We start from the raw sequence: 24,660 nt of genomic DNA, 5'->3' as shown, positions 1-24,660 counted from the left end.
TTCATTTCCAAGTATTGCTGCGAGTTTTTCCACCCTTCAATGCCTTGAGCATCTCGGATTTTAATTGCTTCGTCAAAGTTAGTAGTTGCCCGCTATAGTCGCACGGTGGCAACTGTGTGTAGCATCCACAGGAAGCCCTGTATCCCTCACAGGCATTCTCCAAACTTCCAACTGTACCAACCGAAAGAGCAAGGGAAATAGACATTTGGGAACAACACACAAATTTCCCTCCAAAGCATACGGCATCCTGACTTTGACGGACATCACCGTCCCTTCAGTGTCACAGAGGCAAAACCTTACACCACGCTCCCGAACAGCGCTGTGGGAGTACAACCATAAAGGCTGCGGCAGTTCAACTTCTCAAAGGCAGTAAATAGTGGCTGCCTTTGTTCGTGCTGCTACCATTCCGATGAACGAAATGTGTGAAGGTAACGTCCATAGAGAAGCAGGCCGCCTGGCTGGCGTTGCTATGACAACCCCTGAAGCGCCGGCGTGCCGCCGCGCGGAAGTGACGCCATCGCGCCCCGGCTGGTGCGTGAGGTCGGGGAGAGTTCAGGAGGGCGTTGGGATTTGGAGTCTGTCGACCGTGAGGCAGCAGCAGCTGCTTCATTGCGGCCCGGCTTCTTAGGCTGGCATGAGCAGGACCAGGAGCGCAGCAGGGCCTGCTTGGAAAGGAGTTGCTGAGCTGAGTCAGGTGAGGGCCGGGCCGGGACCGGACCTCTCGGGCCGCAGGATTCATCTCCCTAACCGTTAGCTGTGGCTGGGGACCGACAGTTTGAACAGTTTTGCAGGTCTGTAACTGCGCCCCCCGCCACCACTCCCTTTTATTCATTGCATATCGAAATGAGCTCACCTTTTAAACTTTCAGACACCGCATTTCTTAATTGTCAGTCTCTTTATAAAATGAAAGCCGATTCTTGTCATCGATCATATTAGAGGATGTTCTTTCAGACTTGTCAGCAGCCAATATTGGATTCTTTATTGGGACTGGGACCAGCAGAATGTTCCTAGAAGAAATAAAAGAGCCAAAATACCCTGCAGAGTATTATATTGGCCAGGAAGTATGTTGATAAGAGTCTAGGCAGTACAGAGGATTGATCAAATATCTTAGTGTGCCTATTCGAAGGTCTTTGAAGGCAACAGGACGGGTGGATTATGTGGTCAAGAGTTACATGGGATATTTGCCTTTATTAGTCAAGATGTTGAGTGCAAGAGCATGAAAGTTACGCTGGAGTTGTATATGATGTTAGTTAGGCTACAGTTGGAGCTATTGTGCAGTTCTGGTTGTATTTGAAGATGTGATTGCATTAGAGGATACAGAAGATATTCACTAGGGTGTTGCCTAGGCTGAAGTGATTTTTGTCTATGAAGAGAGACTAGGTAGGCTGGTTTTGTTTTCCTTTTGAGCAGAGAAGGTTGATGGGGATAGGGTGGATCTGATCGAAGTGTGTGGAGTTCTGAGGGGCACAGACAGGGTAGATAGGGAGAAACTTTTCCCTTTTAGATGGGTCAATAACTCAGGTGCATATTTTTAAGAAAAAGAGCAGGAAGGTTAGAGGAAATTTGAAGAAAAAGTATCATCCAGAGGGTTGACTGTAACCAGAGCTCAGTGCCTAAAAAGATGGTAGAGGAGAGAGCTGTCAAGACATTCAAGCCCTGTTGAGATGAACACTAGAAATTATTTAGTGTGCATGACTATGGGCTAAGTGCAGAAAAATGGAAATAGCATAGATGGATGTTTCTTTACTAGTGTCATGAGAATGGTCTGAATGCTGTCCTTCTGTAAAAACTCTATGACTCTTTATTAAAAGTGGTTTGAAATTTGTGTTTATTTTTCTCTTTTGGGTAGAGGAAAAGAAACGTTATAAGTGGATGAAAAGAAAGCGAATGATGAATGGAGAAGATGCCTTCCTGGCTAACTAACAACAAAAAGTGATGGGCTGTGGGACAAGCAAAGTGCTGCCCGAGCCACCTAAAAACATTCATTTGGATTTAGTTAAAACTGTGGAGCCTTATACTGGCCAACACCATGATAAGTACAAGCACTTTATTAAATATGATGCCATCAAAAGTGGAGGCAAGACAGCCCAGCCACCGCCTCATCAGACTAACGTGTACCAGCAAACTGGACACTGGGATCAGCAGAATGATCCTCGAAGAAATAAAGTGGCCAAATACCGTGCAAAGTTTGACCCCAGAGTGACTGCAAAATACGACATTAAGGCACTGATTGGTCGTGGAAGTTTTAGTAGAGTGGTCAGAGTGGAGCATAAGAGCACGAAACAACCTTATGCAATAAAACTGATTGAGACAAAGTACAAGGAAGGCAGAGAAGTATGTGAATCTGAACTCAACGTCCTCAGGAGAGTGAGGCATGCCAATGTAATACAGCTCATTGAAGTATTTGAGACGCAGGAGAGAGTTTATATGGTAATGGAATTAGCAACTGGAGGTGAACTTTTTGACAGGATCATAGCCAAAGGCTCCTTTACTGAAAGAGATGCCACTAGAGTGCTTCAAATGGTTCTTGAAGGAGTTAAATATTTGCATATCTTAGGCATCACACACAGAGATCTGAAACCAGAAAATTTGCTGTACTATCACCCAGGTGCTGATTCCAAAATTATGATCACAGACTTTGGATTAGCAAGCACTCGAAAGAAAGGTGATGACTGTCTAATGAAGACCACCTGTGGCACCCCAGAATATATTGCTCCAGAAATTCTTGTGAGGAAGCCTTATACGAATTCTGTTGACATGTGGGCATTGGGTGTTGTGTCCTACATTTTGTTAAGTGGAACTATGCCCTTTGAAGATGATAATCGTACTCGATTATACAGGCAGATATTGAAGGGTAAATACAGTTACTCAGGGGAGGTAAGTGGCTTGAAAGCAATGCAATCTATAAATATTTCAGAAAAGAAGAAAGTTCTCAGGAAATTACATTCATGACTGCACCAGAATTTCATCGAATTATTTTAATAGTGTAATGAAGCCTTTTTTAAAATTTTCTGTCTGGTATCATGATCTATTGGTTATTATTTCACTCCGCAGCAAGCTGTAATAATGATCTTACAAAATTTCTTCTGTGATGGGAAACAGAAGTGTAATAATGTTCCAAGAATCCAGTGTTGAGACCAAGACATTGAACAAAATTTATTTCTGTAGAAAGATTCTCTATTCACTTTAGTGAGGAGAGAAGTAAGTTTGGGATTCGCTACTCTTGTTAGTATTTAGAATGTGAATCACAATTAAACTACCTGCGGCAGAATTTTCCTAGCTTCTTGGAGATTGTTGATGTCAGGAAATTTAGGAAAAAATAGGCCAGTGCGCCATACTACAACTGACCTCTACATTGCCAAAGCCGGGCGCTAGCTCTCCAACACCACCACCACCTACTGCCCCCTTGATTGTGACCCCACCCCTGACCACCGAACCATCCACAACCTCATCACCTAAGGTGACCTCCCACCCACAGCCTCCAACCTCATCGTTCCCCAACCCTGCACCGCCCGCATTCATCTCCTTCCCACAATCCACAAACCTGACTGCCCTGGTTGACCCATGGTCTCCACCACCTCCTGCCCCATCGATCTTAACTCCACCTATCTCAACTCCATTTTCTCCCCCTTGGTCCAGGAACTCCCTACCTACGTCCATGACACCACCCATGCCCTCCACTTCCTCCAGAACTTCCAATTTTCTGGTCCCCAGCACATCATCTGATGTCCAGTCCCTATATGCCTGCATTCCCCATACAGATGGCTTAAAGCCCTCCGCTTCTTCTGGTTGTGCAGGCCCGACCAGTCCCCACCCCCACTGACACCCTCATCCGCTTAGCCGAACTTGTCTTCACCCTCAACAACTCTTTCCATTCCTCCCACTTCCTACAAAGGGGGTGGCCATGGCTGCCTGCCAGGGCCCAAGCTATGGCTGCCTCTTTATAGGTTACGTGAAACAATCCCTCTTCCGTACCTACACTGACCCTAAACCCCACCTCTTCCTCCGTTACATTGATTGTATTGGTGCTGCTTCGTGCACCCGCAGGGAGCTCGAACAGTTCATCTACTTCACCAACACCTTCCACCCCAACCTTAAGTTCACCTGGACCTTCTCTAATACCTCTCTCTCCTTTCTGAATGTCTCTGTCTCCATCTCTGGCAACCACCTAGAAACCGATATCCATTTCAAGCCCACAGCGACCTAGAATACACCCCTTCCCACCCACCTTCCCTCAAAAATGCCATCCCCTATTCCCAATTCATTTTCCTTTGCCTCTGCTGCATCTGCTCCCTGCATGAGGCATTCCACTCCCATACATCTCAGATGTCCTCATTTTTCAAGGATCGCAACTTCCCTCCCTCAGTGGTTGAGAACACCCTTGACCGTGTCTGCTATATTTCCTGCAACTCATCCCTCACTCCCCCTCCCCACAATAACAACCAAAACAGAATCCCTCTTGTCCTCACGTACCACCTCACCAACCTCCAGATCCAAAGCATCATCCGCCATCTGCAATCCAACCCCACCACCAAAGACCTTTTTCCCTCCCTCCCCTATCTGCTTTCCGGAGGGTCCACTCTCTCCAGGACTCCCTTGTCCGCTCTACGCTCCTCTCCAGCCCCACCACACCAGGCACTTCACTGCAACCGCAGGAAGTGCTACACCTGCCCCTACACCTGTCCCCTCACTCCCATCCCAGGCCCCAAGAAGTCTTTCCACATCAACCAGATGTTCAGCTGCACATCTGCTAATGTGGTGTATTGCATCCACTGTTCCCATTGTGGCCTCCTGTACTTCGGGGAAAACCAAGTGGAGGCTTGGGGACCGCTTTGCAGAACACCTATGCTGGGCTTGTAATAAACAACTGCACTTCCCGGTCACAAACCATTTCAACTTACCCCCCACCCCCCGCCCCACCCCCACCACCACCACCACCGCCACTCTTTAGTGACATGTCCATCCTGAGCCTCCTGCAGTGCCCCAACGATGCTACCCGAAGGTTGCAGGAACAGCAACTCATATTCCACTTGGAAACCCTACAGTCCAATGGTATCAATGTGGATCTCAAGCTGCAAAATCTCCCCTCCCTCTACTGCATCCCAAAACCAGCTCAACCTGTCCCTGCCTCCCTAACCCATCCTTCCTCCCACCCCAAGCCCACCTCCATCTCCTACCTACTAACCTCATCCCGCCCCCTTGACCTTTCCGTCTTCCCTGGACTGACCTATCTCCTCCCTACCTCCCCACCTACACTCACCTCTTCTGGCTCCATCCCCACCTCTCTGACCTGTTTGTATCCTCCACCTATCTTTTCCTCTATCCATCTTTGATCCACATCCCCCTCTTGCCCTATTTATTTCAGAACCTCCTTCCCCTCCCCCATTTCAGAAGAAGGGTCTAGGCCCAAACTGCCAGCCTTCCTGCTCCTCTGCTGCTTCGCCTGGCTGTGTTTATCCAGCTCTACACCTTGTTATCTCAGATTCTCCAGCATCTGCAGTTTGTGCTGTCTCTGAAACAGCATTCAGCACAGCTGATTTTGTTTTACCTTGAAAATGGAGTTGCAGGTAGACCTGGTAATGATGAAAGTGTTTGGTATGCTTGCTTTTGTTGATCAGTGCATTGAGTATTGGAGTTGGGAGGTCATGTTGCAGTTTTACAGGACGTTGGTTAGGCCACTGTTGAAATACTGTGTACAATTCTAGTCTCTCTCCTGTAGGAAGGATGTTGTGAAACTTGAAAGGGTTCAGAAAAGATTTACACGGATGTTGCCAGGGTTGGCAAGTTTGAGCTATAGGGAGAGGCTGAATAGGCTGGGGCTATGATACCTGGTGCATCAGAGGCTGAGGGGTGACCATATAGAGGTTTATGGATTAGAGGGGTGTGAATAGGGTGAATAGCCAAGATCTTTTTTTTCCCAGGGTAGGGGTGTCCAAAAAGGGCATAGGTTAAGGTGAGAGGGAAAAGATGTAAAGGGACCTCGGGAAACGTCTTCACTCAGAGGGTGGTGCATGTGTGGAATGAGCTGCCAGAGGAGGTGGGAGGTTAGTATAATTACAGCATGTAAAAGGCATCTGGATGGGTACATGAATAGGGAGGGTTTAGAGGGATAGAGGCCAAATGCTGGCAAATGGGAATAGCTTTATTTCGGATATCTGGTTAGCATTGAAGAGTTGGACTGAAGAGTCTGTTTCTGTGCTGTGCATTTCTATAACTCTAGTAAAAAGGAAGTTTATTCTATAAATATAAACTATCTATTGATAATATAGATTCAAAGACTTCTAAATATATAAATGGAGTATAATCCTGTTAATCCCAAAACGCTCCTTTTTCTAAAGTTTTTGAAGATTTGTAGCTTGCGCCATGGATGAGATTGTAGACTTGCTTGCTGAGCTGGTGTGTTTGATTGTAGATGTTTCGTCACCCTGCTAGCTAATAACATCAGTGCGCCTCTGAGGCATTGATGCTCTGTCTTGCTTGTAACTTGTATGCTTTGGTTTGCTGGGGTGACTGGCATCACTTCCAGTTCCGTTTTTCAGTGGTTTATAGATTGGGCCCAGTTCAACGTGTTTGTTGGCGGAGTTCCGGTTGAAATGCCAACCCTCCAGAAATTCCCTGGCATGCACCCATTTGCCTCGATCAATTATCGATCGATGTGTTGTCCAAGTCGAATTTGTGTCCTCCTTTGTCCATGTGTATTGAGACCAGTGAGAATTGGCAATGGATACCCAAAAAGCACAATCTGCCATTACCTCTGTGACAGGCCACAGCAAGACACAACACAACCAGACACTAGTCACCCTGCCATACATATGGACCAATCAGAGATGACCACAAGGCTACTCAGACCCTCATGTATCAGGATAGCCGACAAGCCATCAACCACCCGGCGACAGCTACTGATGAACGTAGAGGATCCCATATCCACAACAAATAAAACTAACGTAATATACAAAATAATATGCAAGGACTGAGAAGCACTACATTAACCAAACTGGAAGAAAACTGGCAATAAGGATACACAAGTACCAACTAGCCACCAAGAGACATGACCAATTCTCACTGGTCTTTCAAAGTCCAGATGCAAATTAGATGTAATAGTGGCTGAAGGACCTAGGATAATGGACGAACTGAAGGGAATTTATATTAGGCAGGAAATGGTGTTGGATAGACTGTTAGGTCTGAAGGCAGATAAGTCCCCGGGACCTGATGGTCTGCATCCTAGGGTACTTAAGGAGGTGGCTCTAGGAATCGTGGACGCATTGGTAATCATTTTCCAAGGTTCTATAGATGCAGGATCAGTTCCTGTGGACTGGAGGGTGGCTAATGTCCCACTTTTCAAGAAAAGAGGGAGAGAGAAAACAGGAAATTTTTGACCGGTTAGCCTGATGTCAGTGGTGGGAAAGATGTTGGAGTCAATTATAAAAGATGAAATTACGACTCATTTGGATAGCAGTAACAAGATAGGTCAGAGTCAGCATGGATTTACGAAGGGGAAATCGTGCTTGACTAATCTTCTGGAATTTTTTGAGGATGTATCTATGAAGATGGACAAAGGAGAACCAGTGGATGTAGTGTACCTGGACTTTCAGAAAGCCTTTGATCAAAGTCCCGCATAGGAGATTGGTGAGTAAAACTAGGGCACATGGTATTGGGGGCAATATACTGACTTGGATTGAAAATTGGCTGGCTGACAGGAAGCAAAGAGTAGTGATAAACGGGTCCCTTTCGGAATGGCAGGCGGTGACCAGGTGGGTTCCACAAGGTTCGGTGCTGGGACCGCAGCAGTTTACGATATATATTAATGATATAGACAAAGGCATTAAAAGTAATATTAGTAAATTTGCTGATGACACAAAGCTGGGTGGCAGTGTGAAATGTGAGGAGGATGTTATGAGAATACAGGGTGACTTGGACAGGCTAGGTGAGTGGACGGATGCATGGCAGGTGCAGTTTAATGTGGATAAATGTGTGGTTCTCCACTTTGATAAGAACAGGAAGGCAGATTACTATCTCAATGGAGTCAAGTTAGGTAAAGGGGAAGTACAACGAGATCTAGGTGTTCTTGTACATCAGTCAATGAAAGCAAGCATGCAGGTACAGCAGGCAGTGAAGAAAGCTAATATCATGCTGGCCTTCATAACAAGAGGAATTGAGTATTGGAGCAAAGAGGCCCTTCTGCAGCTGTACAGGGCCCTGGTGAGACCGCACCTGGAGTATTGTGTGCAGTTTTGGTCTCCGAATTTGAGGAAGGACATTCTTGCTATTGAGGGAATGCAGCGTAGGTTCACGAGGTCAATTCCCGAAATGGCGGGACTATCGTATGTTGAAAGATTGGAACAACTGGGCTTGTATACACTTGAGTTTAGAAGGATGAGAGGGGATCTGATTGAGACTTATAAGATTATTAAGGGATTGGACACTCTGGAGGCAGGAAGCATGTTTCTGCTGATGGGTGAGTCCAGAACCAGAGGACACAGTTTAAAAATAAGGGGTAGGCCATTTAGAACAGAGTTGAGGAGAAACTACTTCACCCAGAGAGTGGTGGATATAGGGAATGCTCTGCCCCAGAAGGCAGTGGAGGCCAACTCTCTGGATACTTTTCAAGAAAGAGATAGAGAGCTCTTTAAAGATAGTGGGATCAAGGGTTAAGGGGATAAGGCAGGAACAGGATACTGAGTGTGGATGATCAACCGTGATCATAACGAATGGTGGTGCTGGCTCGAAGGGTAGAATGGCCTACTCCAGCACCTATTGTCTATTGTCTTTCTCTCTCTACTATGGACATTTTCCTTAAAACTTAAAGAAAACAAATTCTATAACATTCCAAAAACCTTGAGGCTCCATTATTTACAATGTTGGGTTGCTTTGCAATCTAACAAAAAAAATCCATTAGCAGCACCCAGAACCCATTGGAAAATAATTTTCAAACCAGAGAAGCTAAACGCTCATCAAATAACATTAAGAATCATGCATATTTAAATCTCGCTGTTTACATTACTGATGCATTTGAGGGACACCAAGTTAAGCCTATGAAAGACAAAGGAAACTTATTGGTTCATGGTTGTGGACGTCACTGTTAAGGCCGGTATTTACTGCCCTTGAGGTGGTGATGGTGGTAGTGAACCACTTCAGTCCATGTTACATACGTACACTTGCAATGATTTTACACCGAGAGTTGCAGGATCATGACCTGGTGATAATGAAGAAGTGGTGATAAAAGTGCTGAGTCAAGATTATGTGAGACTTGCAGGGAAATTTATAGGTGATGCTGATTCTATAAGTTTGTAGCCCTTGATCTCCTGGGAAGTACAACTCACAGGTTTGGAAGATGCTATGAAAGAAATGTTAGAAAGTTGCTGCAGTTCATCTTTTAGCTAGTACACACTGAACTTACTTTTCAACTATAAATATATTGTGTCAAACTGCATTTGTGCAATGGATTTCACTTTGAAATTACCTTGTTAATTGAGGAAGCAAACTTTTTTAACATTCTTAAATATTTTGAATATTTAAAAGTTGAAGGTAGTGTCAGAACATATTTGGTACTCAGTGATTGAGCCCTTGTCTCTGGCTGCACCTGCACTATTGACCATCCACCATGTTCCGTCCAGTGTAGCTGTCATCTTTGTTCCTTTCAGCCCAACATATACAAATGAGTGTACTAAATTATCCTCTGTAGTTGTGAAATGGCAAAAGAGACCATAAGTCAAAAGTCCTGTCCCCAAATGTGATCATTTTTGTGTGGGGAGCAGCCAGGTCAGGTTCTGTCGGGCCGGAAAATATCCTGACACAGGAACATAAATTCAATCTGGAATCAAGCTTGAACAAATCAGGTTCTTTTGGATCTTGGCCATGTGAACTAGTTGCTGGTATAGACCGTTCAACCCCTTGAACCTGCTCTGTCATTTGATAAAATCATGACTGATCTGATAGTGGCATCAATTTTTCTCCCTAACCCCCAGTTCCCTTTGACTCCTTTGCCACAGAGTCATAGCGATGTACAGCACGGAAATGAACTCTTTGGTCCAACTCGTCCATGCTGACCAGACATCCTAACTTGTTCCAGTCTCTCTTGCCGGCATTTGGCCCACATCACTCTTAAACCCTTCCTATTTATATACCAATCCAAATGCCTTTTAAATTGTCTAATTGTACCAGCCTCCTCCACTTCCTCTGGCAGCTCTTTCCATACATGCTGCAATCTCTGTGAAAAAGTTTCCCCTTGGGTCCCTTTTATGTCTTTTCCCTCTAACCTTAAACCTATGCCATCTAGTTTTGGACGCACGGACGCGCGTGCGCACACACCTCAGGGAAAAGACCTTGGCTATTCACCCTATCCGTACCACTGATTCTATAAACCTCTATAAGGCCACCCCTCAGCCCCTGACATTCCAGGGAAACCAGCCTTTGCCTATTCAGCTTCTCCCTATAGTTCAGACTCTCCAACCCTGGCAACATGCTTGTAAATCTTCTTTGAACTCTTTCAAGTTTCACAACATCCTTCATATAGGAGGGAGACTAGAATTGAATGCAGCCATCCAAAAGTGACCTAACCAATGTCCTGTACAGCCACAATATGATCTCCCAACTACTATACTCAATGCACTGAGCAATAAAGGCAAGTATACCAAATGCCGCCTTCACTATCCTGTCTACCTGTGACTCTACTTTCAAGGAACTGTTAACCTGTACTCCAAGGTATCATTGGCAACATTGCCTGGGACCTTAACATTAAGTGTATACGTCCAATCGTGATTTGCCTTTCCAAAATACAGCACCCTCGCATTTATCTAATTTAAACTTCATCTGCCACTCCTTAGCCCATCTGATCAAGGTCCTGTTGTATTCGGAGGTGACCTTCTTCACTGTCCACTACATCTCCAATTTTGGTGTCGTCTGCAGACTTACTAACCGTACCTGTTATATTGACATGCAAATCATTTATATAAATGATGAAAAGCAGTGAACCCTTGTGGCACACAGGTCACAGTCTCCAGTTTGAAAAGCAATCCTCCACCACCACCCTGCGTCTTTTACCTTTGACCCAGTTCTGTATCCACATGGCTGTTTCTCCCAATATTGCACGTCATTTATCCTTGCTAACTAGTCTACCATGTGGAATCTTGTTGAATGCCTTACAAAAGTCCATATAGATCAAGTCCACCACTCTGTCTTCATCAATCCTCTTCGTTATTTCTTCAAAAAACTCAATCATGTTAATGAAACGTGATTTCCCACGCACAAAGCCATGTTGACTAACCCTAATCAGTCCTTGCCTTTCCAAATATCTGTAAATACTGCCCCTCAGGATCTCCTCCAACTAGTTGCCCACCACCGATGTCAGACTCACTGGTCTATAGTACCTTGGCTTTTCCTTACCACCTTTCTTAAATCGTTGCACCACGTTAACCAGCCTCCTGTCTTCCAGCACCTCACCTGTGGTTATCGAGGATTGATAAAATTGTCTCAGTAGGCAGTCCATTAATCTCTTCCTGAGCTTCCCACAGTGTTCTATGGTACACCTGATCAGGTCCTAGGGATTTATTCACCTTGATGCATTTTAAGACATCCAGCGTCACAACCTCTTTGATATGGACATCTTTCAAGATGTTGCTATTTATTTCCCCAAGTTCTCTATTTTCCATGTCCTTCTCCACAGTAAACACTGATTGAAGGATACATTGAAAGGCTTATTGTTAGATAGGGAAAGGCAAGTATTTAAAGAATTGAATTTCAAAGAATACTTCCTATAAGGCAAAAATCTTCAACAGATGATGTAAGAGAGCTGTGATTATCAAGGGAGGTTATAGATAGTATTAGATCAAAGGAGGACGTTTATAAAGTTGCCAAAACGAAGTTTAAACCTGGGGATGAGGAAAATTTTAATATTCAGCCAAGGAAGGCCAAGAAATTAATAAAAGAAGGAATGGAATATGAATGTGAAACAGCAAGAGACAAAAATAGATTGGTTATGTGTTTATAATAGGAAATAGAGAAATGGCACAGAAGCCAAATGTAATAATTAAGACCCAAGGGTCCGGTGAGAGTGCTGAACTGAAAGAAACAACAGTATTCGTCCCATCAATTTCTCCAATATTACTTTTTTTAACTGAGAGTTGACAAATTTGTAGGATTAAAAAAGTGGAAAAAAAAAACTAGAGATGGTGGGTGCATTGATGATCACCTTTTCAAATTCTGCTCATTCTGTAACAGTGCATGGAAATGAGAAGATTGGAAATGAAACCTGTGTTTGAGAGGGGAGGACGAGCAAAATGGAAACATCAGACCTGTGATGGTAACATCTGTAAAAGGGAAAAATTAATTATAAGAGATGAGTTTACTAGATATTGACAAATAATTGTATGATTGGGCAGAGCCCATACAGATTTATGAAGGGAAAATCATGTTTGACAAACTTGATAGATTTTTCTGAGGACAGAGCCAATAAAGGGTAACCAGTTGAAGTTCTGCATTTGGATTTTTGGAAGGCATTTAATAAATTATCTAGAAGGGTATTAAACGAAATTTAAAACACATGAGATTGGGGGCGATATACAAATATGGATTAAAGATTGGTTAAAAAGCAGAAATTACTAGGAATAAATGGGTCATTCTCAGGTCGGCATGTTGTGACCAGTAGGATAACATAAGATCAGTGCTTGGCTCCCAACTGTTCACAATTTGTATCAATGATTTAAATGTGGGGACCATTGTAATAATTATGTTTGCAGATGCTATAAAAACCAAATGAGTTGTGATGAGCATGCGAAGAAGTTTCAAGGAGATTTAGAAAGACTGAGTGGGTCAGAACATGGAAGACGGAATACAATACAGTCGAGTATGTGGTTATCCACTTCCTTAAATAGTAAGAGATAGGCAAGTGCCTTTGCCCAGAGGGATCTAGGTGTCCCCAAAGTCATAGAGATGTACAACCTTTTGGTCCAATGCATCCATGCTGACCAAATATCCTAAATTAATCTAGTCCTGTTTGCGAGCATTCAGCCCATATTGTTCTCAACCCCTCTTATTCATGTATACATCCAGGTGCCTTTTAAATATTGTAATTGTCCCAGCCTCCTCCACTTCCCATGGCAGTTCATTCCATGTACCCACCACTCTCTGCATGAAAAAGTTGCCCCTTAGGTCCCTTCTAAATGTTTTCCCTCTCACTTTAAACCTATGCCTTCTCGTTTTGGACATGCCTATCCTGGGACAACAACCCCTGTATGTTCTCTGGAGTTTACGTAAGTAACCATAGTGTCTCCTACTCCAACTTATCAATTCTTAAAAGACCTCAAAACTGTTTAATGTTTTTCTTCTTTCACTCTATGTTCTTCCCTTTCTTCAATGAAGTGAACAATTGAAAATCTAAGCCCTGTCAACCTATCACCACTAACTGAATTATTTAGTTTTCTGTTAGCAGTTATTTAATCTTGTTTCTTTCCTGGTAAAGAAACAAGCTGTGCAGATTTCTCATCTTGCCTTAATGGAATGTTATATTGTAATTGTTGTTGTCAGCACGATGCATAGTTTGTGTCCCAGCACAATATTTCTGTCTCAACTGGTTAAATAAAGTTCCTGTGATTCCTGAAGAGAGATTTTTCTCTAGTGTTTGTACACAGATTCCCAAATAGATTCCTTGTATTTAATGCAGGAATGAATCTGTGAAACATGTAGCTCGAGTATTTTTTTTGAAGCATGTTTAAGCTCTCTGCTCCCCAGCCAAAATCCCAGTTGAATATATTTTTATTATCCTTCTATTTTCACACTCTATAAATTCCTACAATCATAGATTAATGCAATATGAATTTTTAGAAATTTGTACCCCTGACTGGGAAATTTCTTGACCACTTCACATCATGACGTGGGTAAGGAAAGACACAAAAAGTAGGTTACCTTATCATCCACAGTTTGTAACTTGTGTATGGAGAAGGATGTTTGCACAAACTGTTGTTAAACATTTCAAGGGGTTTTGCCTTGTTTACTTTTTCTTTGGTCTATATGTTAATTGCTTAGAATTAATAATTTATTTAACTAATCTCTAATGTAAACAGTATCACTTGAGACTGACTGGAAGATTGGACATAAGCTGATGATGGACGAAGTGTGAGAATTTCTGTAACCTTCTATTTTGTTTAACCTACACTCTGGTTCAGCTGTTCATGTAGAATCAAGTTTTATATTCAGGGTAAAGACAAAACTGGGACTTTTTTTGTGGTAGCTTCAGTTTCTAAAAAAATTTCATAGCATTATATTGCAAACTTTCTTATCAGTCAGCTATTAGTAGTGCTGTCATACTGCAGAAAAATTACAGTAACCTTTGATTGCGTGGTGTTTATAGCTGATTTCTGCAATGTGCATCTGATTCTAACCATGTTTATGAGGGTGGTGTAGAATGAAGGCTGATTTTTGTTTTTCATTATTCATTCTCAAAATGTGGACGTCTCTGGCTGGGCCAGCAGATATTGTACCATCCTTAATTGCCGTTGTGAGGGTGTTGGTGAGCTGCCTGCTTGAACTGCTATAGTCATTGGTGTGTAGGTACACCCACAGTGCAGCAGATAGGGTGGAAAGCATTGAAGTTTGTACAATGAGCCACTCTAGTCATTTAATCATTGTCAGTGACTAAGTGTAGATGCCTTTATAGATTTTTTTAAAAAAAAGTATAGAACGTAATCTCTAAAGAAATCTTGTTACAATCTATGAAGAGTGAGCCTTGGTGTCTGCGCTCAAGTTAGTTGCCTGGGGATGTTGCTGTGCAGTAGGAATGATTCCATGCGAAGACAAGTCACCAATTTCCTTAAATAAATAAAACTGTTCTCACACAATTCATAGACAAGGGGCCCTGTTGAGCATGTTGTTGAAATCTTGGACAACAAAGGCAGAAAATGCTAAGGCTGGGTTTAGAAGGTGAAGTTTAGCACTAGGTTTGAATTTAGCCATACAATATAGTTAGCACAAATTCTTTTGAGTTTTTTTACATTTTCTTTGAAGAGGGTAATTGTGAGAGAAATAATTTGTTCAAAGTTGAATTGCAGAAAGGATTTTCTAGAGCAGAATTCCTCATGTAGAAAGTTGGAACTGTGTTCTTGGTGAAGAGAACATTGAAAGGGGATTGATTGAACTATTGAAAATCATTGAGTTGAGGAGAAACTGTTCTCATTGTTGAAAAGATCTGGAACCAGAGGACAGATTTAAGATTTTTGCTTCTTTAGCCAGTGATGTCATGTGGATGAATATTTTTATGTAGTGAGTGGTTAGGATCTGGAATGTACTGCCTGTGAATGCAGTGGAGGTAGATTCAATTGCAACTTTCAAAAGAGAATTGGATGATTAGCTGAAAAGGAACACTGTAGGGCTAGGCAAGAAAGGAGGAGGCTGACGGCAGGTAGATTGCTCCTTCAGAGAACCAGCACATACACAGTTGGCCAAATGGCCTCCTTTTGCTCTGCAACCATTTTATAATTCTTTCCATGAATTTATCAGAATGAATGCGTGCTGCTTTGCTCTTGATACTTCTAAATCTTTAGTCAAAGTTTTGCACTAAAAATTAGCATAAAATTTGAAATTACAAAATGTTCAACAGAAAATGTGCTTGTGTGATCTAATGTGCTTCAGTGTCTGCAATGTGATCTTTGTGTTCTCACCGTTGCTGCTTTAGAGTAACTTGCAACATTTTGCTATGTTAAAGGTGCCAGGCGTCAAGTTGTTTAGGATCGTAAGAGTACAGTGGAGTTTGGAAAAATCTGATTCAGGATCTGGATTGAGTGCCATCTTGATGGCTGTTTTACTTTATTGTGAAAGCATAACAACCCTAAAACTAGCTTACGAATCTTTTTCAAAAACAATAAAAGAATAGTCATTTGTTGATTGTTGTTTCAAGAGATTTTTCTATTTCCAGATGGTTATAACATTGACAAACGTGTTGCGGAAGTTGGGAAAGAAATGTGGAAATGGATATGGTTGGAAGACTGAAAGGAGGAATGGTACAGCAGGCTGCTGAGTTGAGTCTTTTGTTGTATTTGAATAATTAAAATATAATGTTCATGGTGACTTGGCAGGATGGGACAATGTGTAAGCCGAGTTCTGTGTACTAGAGTTTTAAAATTTGTGAACATTTAGAACATAGAACAATACAGCGCAGAACAGGCTCTTTGGCCCTTGATGTTGTGCCGACCTGTGAACTAACCTAAGCCCATCCCCCTACACTCTTCTCACCATCATCCATATGCTTATCCAAGGACTGTTTGTGCCCCTAATGTGGCTGAGTTAACTACATTGGCAGGTAGGGCATTCCATGCCCTTACCCCTCTGAGTAAAGAACCTGCCTTTGACATCTGTCTTAAATCTATCACCCCTCAATTTAAAGCTGTGCCCCCCTCATACAAGTCGACGTCATCGTCCTGGGAAAAAAGACTCTCACTGTCCACCCTATCTAATCCTCTGATCATCTTGTATGTCTCTATTAAATCCCCTCTTCGCCTTCCTCTCTCCAGTGAGTCCCTCACACTTTCCTCATAAGACCTTTGCTCCAGACCAGGCAACATCCTGGTAAATCTCCTCTGCACCTTTTCCAGTGCTTCCACATCCTTCCTGTAATGGGGCAACCAGACTGTACGCAGTATTCCAAGTGAGGCCGCTCTAGCGTTTTGTACAGTTGTCAGCATGACATCACAGCTCCGGAACTTAATCCCTCTACCAATAAAACCGTACACACCATGTGCCTTCTTAACAGCACTATCAACCTGGGTGGCAACTTTAGGGATCTGTGTACATGGACACCAAGATTCCTCTGCACATCCACAATGCCAAGAATCTTTCCATTGACACAGTATTCTGCCTTCCTGTCATTCTTCCCAAAGTGAATCACCTCGCATTTATCTGCATTGAACTCCATTTGCCACCTTTCAGCCCCATTCTGCAGTTTATCCATGTCTCCCTGCAACATTCTGCCACACTGTCCACCACTCCACCGACTTTAGTGTCATCTGTAAGCTTACTAACCCATCCACCTATGCCTGCGTCCAAGTCATTTATAAAAATGACAAACGGCAGTGGTCCCAAAACAGATCCTTGTGGCATACCACTAGTAACCGGACTCCAGGCTGAATATTTTCCATCAACCACCACTTGTTGCCTACTTACAGAAAGCCAGTTTCTAATCCAAACTGGTAAATCTCCCTCAATCCCATATCTCCGCATTTTCTCCAATAGCCTACCATGTGGAACCTTATCAAAGGCTTTACTGAACTCCATGCACACCACGTCAACTGCCCTACCTTCATCCACATGCTTGGTCAACTTCTTTAATAGAAAAAGCCAGAGGTTTGTGAGACACGACCTACCCTTGACAAATCCATGTTGACTATCTCCAATCAAATTGTTGCTTGCTAGATGATTATAAACCCTATCTCTTATAATCCTTTCCAAAACTCTCTTCCTACAATAAACGTGAGGCTCACTGGTCTATAATTACCTGGGTCATCTCTACTGCCCTTCTTGAACAAGGGCACAGCACTTGCAATCCTCCAGTCCTTTGGCACTAAACCTGTAGACAATGACGACTCAAAGATCAAGGCCAAAGGCTCCGCCATCTCCTCCCTAGCTTCCCAGAGAATCCTTGGAAAAATCCCATCCAGCCCAGGGGATTTATCTACCTTCACACCTTCTAGAATTGATAACACCACCTCCTTATTAACCTCAATCCTTTCAAGTCTAATAGCCTGTATCTCAGTCTTCTCTACAATATTCTCCTTTTCTCGAGTAAAAACAGATGAAATATTCGTTTAGCACCTCCGATCTCCACAGGGTCCACACACAACTTCCCACTTCTGTCTTTGACTGGCCCTATTCTTACTCTAGTCATCCTTTTATTCCTCACATACCTATAGAAAGCTTTCGGGTTCTCCTTTATTCTAGCTGCTAATGACTGCTCATGTCCCCTCCTTGCTTTTCTTAACTCTCTTTAAATCCTTCCTAGCTAATCTGTAACACTGCATTGCCTCATTTGAACCATCTCGTCTCAATGTCATATAAGCCTCCCTCTTCCGCTTAACAGGCGATACAGTTTCTTTAGTAAATCATGGTTCCCAAAGTGAAGTCTAGCAATTATGTCATCGGAGAAATCGAAAACATTATGTAGAACTTAATAGTAACATTACAGTGCGCGACAGACTCAGTAACAGCCCTTTTCCAGCTGGAAATGTCGATTGCATTAAATGCTCATTTTAACAGCAATAATATTTGTAGATTAGCCACAAATGTAAAATAAGTCAAGTTATTGCTCACGGGTATAAAAGGTTTGTAGTTTTTAAATAAAAGGTCGCAGTGTACTATTTTGCATAAGCCTGCCAAAGTTGTCACTTAAATTAATGGAACTGTTTATTGGCTCTCTAATAGAGTTCCAAAATTTGTAGTTTGGAGGGTCCTATTGGTTTGAATTATGGAAAACTTGTTTCTTGCCTTGAGGAAATACAAAATGTTATATTGCTACGATTTTATTACAGGAAGCACTGTACTGAACATGACAATTAAAGGTAAATTTGCTATCGTCTCACCAGACCACAGGGCTGCCCGCTCATTAAAGAGAGAGAGACTGCTGGTTGTAGTTGAACATGAGGGTCAGCACACCTCATCAAGAGGAGAGATTGAGAAGGAGAGTCCTTCATAGTAACCTCAGCTGTGGAGGGAGTTAAACCCTACTGTTGGCATCCCTGCATTGGAAACTAGTCATCCAGCCAACTGCGCTAACTGATGATGAATAGACTTACTCTGCATCATTTGTGATAGCCACCTGAAATTGTTGATCCAGGATTATTGAAAAGTTACTGTATGAGCAGTGAGCTTTGGTATCTTGAGATGATGGAATTGACTGTCCAGATGAAGTGAAATCTGATCATAATATAGTGTATGTTTGGCTAAATGCACTGATCCAGTTTATTTAAATGACCAATGAGAATCTGGATAAGGTGACTAGGTACATATGTAGTGTTGGATGGTTTTGTTTTGTGATTTTTATTAATATACATTTATTACAAGTTAATTTTCCAATGGATTCAGTTGTATATGCTGAGTAGTTGATCTGCAGTGCATTATTATGATATTGAAAGTTGAAATCTTTCTACTGTTCATTTTGTAGCTTGTGGTACCTTGGTGTATGCCCTGTTTGGACATGCATCTTGTGGGCAATTTTAGGCTAACAGCTTTTTTGGTGTAAATGTTTCATTTAATTCATTTAGCACTAACTTCCTGTGCCACTTTAGTGGGCCTGTCTGTTGTATTTCATTTTAATTATTCCTTCTACTATCTTACTTCCCAATCTTTTCTCCAAATAGAAGAAGCAAATGCACATTACCCCAAGATCTTTCAGTTCTGTCTCAATGTAGTTATCCACAGCATTATCTATCCTACAGTTTCTGAAATTAGTTTTAAAAGCAATAAATGTATTTAGAAGAATTTACGTATCAGCCTTCTGAAATGACTGGCAGCATCGTGTTTGTCACTGAAGCAAGGGATCCTAAAGGATTTTCCCTACACCAGTCTGGTAAAATCTCTATTATGTAAAATAGATACAACACATGATTTGACAATCGAACCTTCCCACACATTGGGGGATCTTTTAATTATGAGACATATTTTGCAGTGTTTCGAAGCCCTTTTGTCATATGCTTTGGGAATGAAGGGAATTTGCTTCCATAATTTTCTTCCTCTCAATTTTGATTTTCTGATAACGTTTTCCTTAAAACCACAAGACCACAAGACCATAAGATAAGGTATGGACCAGTTTTGAGCCAAGGTGCCTGTCTCTGTGCTGAAGGATTCTGACTCTGAGCAGAATTAGGCCACTTGGCCCTTTTTTGAGTCTCCTTTGCCATTCAAACATGGCTGATATATTTCTCTGCCCCGTTCTTCTACCTTTTCCACAGAACCCTTGAATCTGTACTAAAGAACTATCTATCTCTGTCCTAAAGACACTCGGTGAGTTCCGTAGATTCACCACCCTCTGGCCAAAGAAATTCCTCCTCATCTCTGTTCTGAAGAGCCAGCCCTTCACTCTGAGGCAGTGCCCAATGGTATAGTCTCTCCCATGAGTAGAAACATCATCTTCATGCCTACTGTATCCATGCCTCTGAGTATTCAGCAAGCTTCATTTGAGGTGTCCCTCCGTCTTTCAAAACTCCATTGAGTACAGACCTAGAATCCTCAACCGCTCCTCATATGATAAGCCTAGGGAATTTCTGGGATCATTCTTGTGAATGTTTTCTGGCCCCCCTCCATGGCCAGCATATCCTTCCTTGGATATGGGCTTCCAAACTGCTAACTGAACCTGCATATTAATTTTAAGAGACTCCGAAGTCCCTTTTGTGCTTCAGATTTCTGAAGCCTTTCTATATTTAGAAAATAGTCCACAACTCTATTCTTACTACCTCGTACATTCTCACATTGCATTGGCCACTTCTTTGCCCACTTTCCTAGCCTGTCCAATCCTTGCGCCTTCTCCCCACCTCCTCCAAAACTACGTTCCTTCCACCCATCTTTGTGTCATCTGCAAACTTAGCAACATGCCCTCAGTTCCTTTGTTTAGACCGTTAATGTACAATATGAATAGTTGTGGTCCAACATTGACCCTTGCTGGACTCCATTAGTCACCAGCTGTCACTTTGATCATGATCATGTTTACTCCTTTGTCTAATTTGCTTGCAAACTCCTCAAAGAATTCTGACTGGTTTGTCAAGCATGACCTTTCCCTTGAAGATACCCATGCTGACTCAGCCCTTTCTTTACCCTGCACTTGCAAGCACTCCACAATCTCATCCTTAATATCTTACCAACTCCTAAGGACAGGCTACCTGGCCTATCATTTTCCGTCTTCTGGCTCCCTCTCTCCTTAAAACAACAGTGTTATATTAGCCAGTCCTCTTGGATTCTTTTTTACTCCAGGGATTCCTGCAAGATCCCCACCAATGTGTCCACAGCTGTCTTCTCTGGAACCCTGATCCAGGTGATTTATCCATCTTCAGACCTTTCAACTTCTCAGCACCTCCTTTGTGATGGTCACTCCACCTACCTCTGCTTCTGATTTCTGGTATGCCACTGTTGTGTTCCACCGTGAAGACGGATGTAAAATACCTGATTCCTCTGTCACTTAGAATAATAGAATTTTACAGTACGGAAGGAGGCCATTAAACCCATTGTGTCTGTACTGGTTCCTGAAGGAGCTAGTCTCATTCTCCAGCCCTACCTCAGGAGCCCTCTAAATGCACACTTTCAAAAATAAATCCAACTCTTTTGAAACCTCCCATGGAATCAGCCTCCACCACTCTCCCAGGCAGAGTCTGAGCAAAAAAAAATTATTTTACTCCTAGCTGTCTCACTGACGGTCTTGAATTTGTGACTCCTAGATACTGATATGCTAACTAGTGGAAACAATATTTTTCTTCACCCTTTTAAAATTGTTCATAATTTTGAACACTTCAGTAAGGTCACCTCTTAATTTTCTCTGCTCTAAGGAGAATAAACCCAACTTCTCTAATCTTTCCTAGTATTTAAAATTCCTCATACAGTGCATTATGCACTTGAATCTCGAGGCCGCTTTGCTCCTATGCTTCCCTCAAAGTTGTACCATTGAGCCTGTATTGTCTCTCCATGTTTCTTGTACCAAAATACGTTACCTCTGCACTGAATTTCATTTGCTCCCATTATTACTTCCTCGGCCTCATTTTCTAGCTGTACAATGTCCACTCTTGCCTCTCTTGTATGTTTCATGTAGCTTTTTAAAAAAAACTCTTGCATTCTTCTCTTATGCTAATAGCTAGTTTACTCGTGTTTCATCATCTCCTCCTTTATTGCTTTTTTGTTTTAGTTTTCTTCAGCTGGATTTGAAGGCTTCCCAATCCTTAGACTTCCCATCAATCTTCACAGCATCGAATGCTTTCCCTTTCACTTTTATGCTGTCCCTGACTTCCCTTTCAGCTATTGTTGCCTCATTACCCACTTAGTATGTTTTTTCTTCCTTAACATGGATTTCTGCTATGCCTTCTGAATTACTCCCAAAAACTCCTACCTTTACTGCTCCACCCGTCTTTCTTGCAAGGCTTTGCTTCCAATTTCTATAACCTCCCTCATTTTTGTAGTTTCTTTACTCACTTGCAATGCCATTACTTCTGATTCCAGCTTCTCTCACCTCCAAACTGCAGGGTGAATTTATCATACTATGATCACTTCTCTCTAGGGGTTCCTTCACCTTAAATTCCCTAATCAAATCTGCTTCATGACACGTATCACCAAATGTGGAAATGCCTGTTGCCTGTTGGGTCTACCACAAGTTGCTCCCAAAAAACATCTAGTAGATAATTCCACCAGATTTCCTCAGTCCACTGCCATATTGAAGCCCTCCCATGATTTATTGGCGTATCACATCTCCACTGGTAACAGAAAACATGACCTGACAGTCCATCATATTTTTTAGGACCTCGCTCTATTCACTTTGTTTCTCATTTGCTTAAAGAGTTGATGCTTACAAAAATAATTCTGTGGTTGTGGAATGCTTGGTGAATGCAGAGGTGAAAGGTGTAAAAATACATGTTCCTTGCTTAATTGTACAGTATAGGATATTCTCTATGTATTGAGGCTAATTAAATTTTCGTATACTTCAATCGGCATGTGGCATATCAGAATTTCATGAATAATAATTGCATGAATTATAATTAATTGCTTGTGATTATTCATTGTCTGCCCAAAATATGGCAGATAAAACTGAAATTATGTTTAATTGGAGTTGATACAGTGTGGAGCTGAAGGAACACAGCAGGTCAGGCAGCAGTAAAGGAGTAGGAGAGTCAATGTTTCAGGCCTAGACCACCTTCAGGACTGAGTTGACCCTCCTACTCCTCTGCTGCTTGACCTGTTACGTTCCTCCAGCTCCAAACTATACTGACTCTGACTCCAGCATCTGCAGTTCTTGCTATCTCTGAGTTACTTTTAATTGGAGTCAGTGCTTTATAGATGAGATGGCTGGTTTGAGAAAGAAAGATCCTATTATCAGTTGAATGACTGATCCATCCTATTTTGGTGGTGTTGGTTGAGGATGAAATACGGCAAGAATGCAGGGAGAACTTATTTTCTTTTATTGGTGCCATTTTTTCTTCTGCAGTGAAATGTTCATCTAGATAATATCTCCGAGGTTTGTAATGAAATTGAATCCAATGATATTCAGGCTTGGTTGTGTATGTTGTAATGGTGAGTAAGGGAGTGAACAGTTGCATGAATTTTCTTTAATCTAGTCTTGCCATCCCTGTGAAGATTATGTTCCTTCCAGTGTAGTCTTGTTTTCCCCAATGACTAGCAATTAAATGGCGTGGTCACAAGCAGACAAAATGGGATTGCTTGTCTTGTAACTGACAAATCCCTGAGAGAATTCGGGCCAAGAAGAATGTGGGATTTTTGGACAAATAAATGTTTGATCATCTGCCACAGCAGATAGCTGCAGCTAAGAATGCAAAATGTAGCTCTGTATTACTGCTAATTATGGCTTAGAGCCAAACCAGTGTATACCTGTTCAGTTAACAGTACTGTAGCCTGCTGCTGCATTTTCGAGAGAGGAAGCTTGCATTTAAGTTTAGTTTTCTTTTAGCATTTAGTCCTGTTAGACAAAGCAGGAAATACTGTAATTTCACAGTTCATCTTCACAAGGAGACAACTCAAATTGAAATGGTGGCAAATATTTTCAGCAGCTGCTTTCTCAATAGGTTTGCCTCCAATCTTGATCATAGATTCTTATGCTTTTGCTTTTGCTTAAGAAGATAACTTGTACTTTCTCTGGGTGGAGTTTTCTATAGAAAACTGCCCTTTCCAAGGTCTCCTGACATCCAAATAATGTATCCAGAAAGAGCCAAGGTGTTATACTGGTAAATCATTATTGCTTGCTAGACTTCAGACTTTGCCAATATGGCAATGTTCCACATATGAATGGGTCAAATTGTTGAACCTGAAGATATTCACTTTCTGGATTTGATCAGTGACAATGTTAGTTGATTATTTAGGAGTCCTGCATCTTTATTAGATCCCACAGATCCACTGATAATAGTCTTATAACGGGTGCCAGCAGTTTGGGATCATAGTGTCATCACTTGTAAGCCAGTGTATTTTGAAAATGGTTTGGATCAGATAAAATCATGATTTAGATTCTGTTAATTAGTGACCCAACTCTGATTTGTAAGTTCCTGTTGATTTGGTGTAATGCTTTGGTTGTGGAAGATGAATTCTCTTCAGAAAGGTTGATTTTGTGTATGGATTTCTTTATTCATCTGATGATATACATCTGCCACACAGCCTGTTGCTATCATCTACTCCTTCAGATAATATGGGAACCAAGTTTTGGGTGTGAAGGTTAGGTCCTGGTTCCTATTATACAACTGTTTCTTTTGATATGATGTGTAGCAGGACATCCTGTGCAGGAACATGAGCAACCTTTCACTTTTTGTGTATCTCTTTAACATAAATAAATGTTCCAAAGTGCTTCACAGAAACTACAGCATAGAATGTGATGCAGAGCCACACAATAAGATATTAGGGTGGATGACCTAAGTCTGTTTTGAAGTCGGTTTCAGAGACCATATCAAAGGAGGAATGCAAGATGGAGAGCTGCAGAGGTTTAGG

General features: G+C 42.1%; 1 protein-coding gene across 4 annotated transcripts in view; it reads left to right on the top strand.

Annotated features, from left to right (window-relative positions):
- The first annotated feature begins 551 nt into the window (after positions 1-551).
- The window catches only part of pskh1 (protein serine kinase H1), a 50,078-nt gene continuing 25,969 nt past the window's right edge, over positions 552-24,660 (top strand). The window contains exons 1-3 of one of the 4 annotated variants that reach the window (XM_059651631.1): positions 552-791; positions 1,850-2,877; positions 15,905-15,989. In XM_059651631.1, the coding sequence (XP_059507614.1) occupies positions 1,936-2,877; positions 15,905-15,989 (1,027 nt within the window). In that variant the 5' untranslated portion in view covers positions 552-791; positions 1,850-1,935. Of the gene's footprint in view, positions 792-1,849; positions 2,878-15,904; positions 16,007-24,660 lie in introns of all 4 variants that reach the window. The other 3 variants (XM_048546618.2, XM_048546617.2, XM_048546616.2) reach the window with 3 other exon arrangements.

The sequence above is a fragment of the Stegostoma tigrinum genome, chromosome 16 (assembly GCF_030684315.1).
Source record: "Stegostoma tigrinum isolate sSteTig4 chromosome 16, sSteTig4.hap1, whole genome shotgun sequence".
Classification (NCBI taxonomy): domain Eukaryota; kingdom Metazoa; phylum Chordata; class Chondrichthyes; order Orectolobiformes; family Stegostomatidae; genus Stegostoma; species Stegostoma tigrinum.
This window is presented reverse-complemented; position numbering and strand designations above follow the sequence as displayed.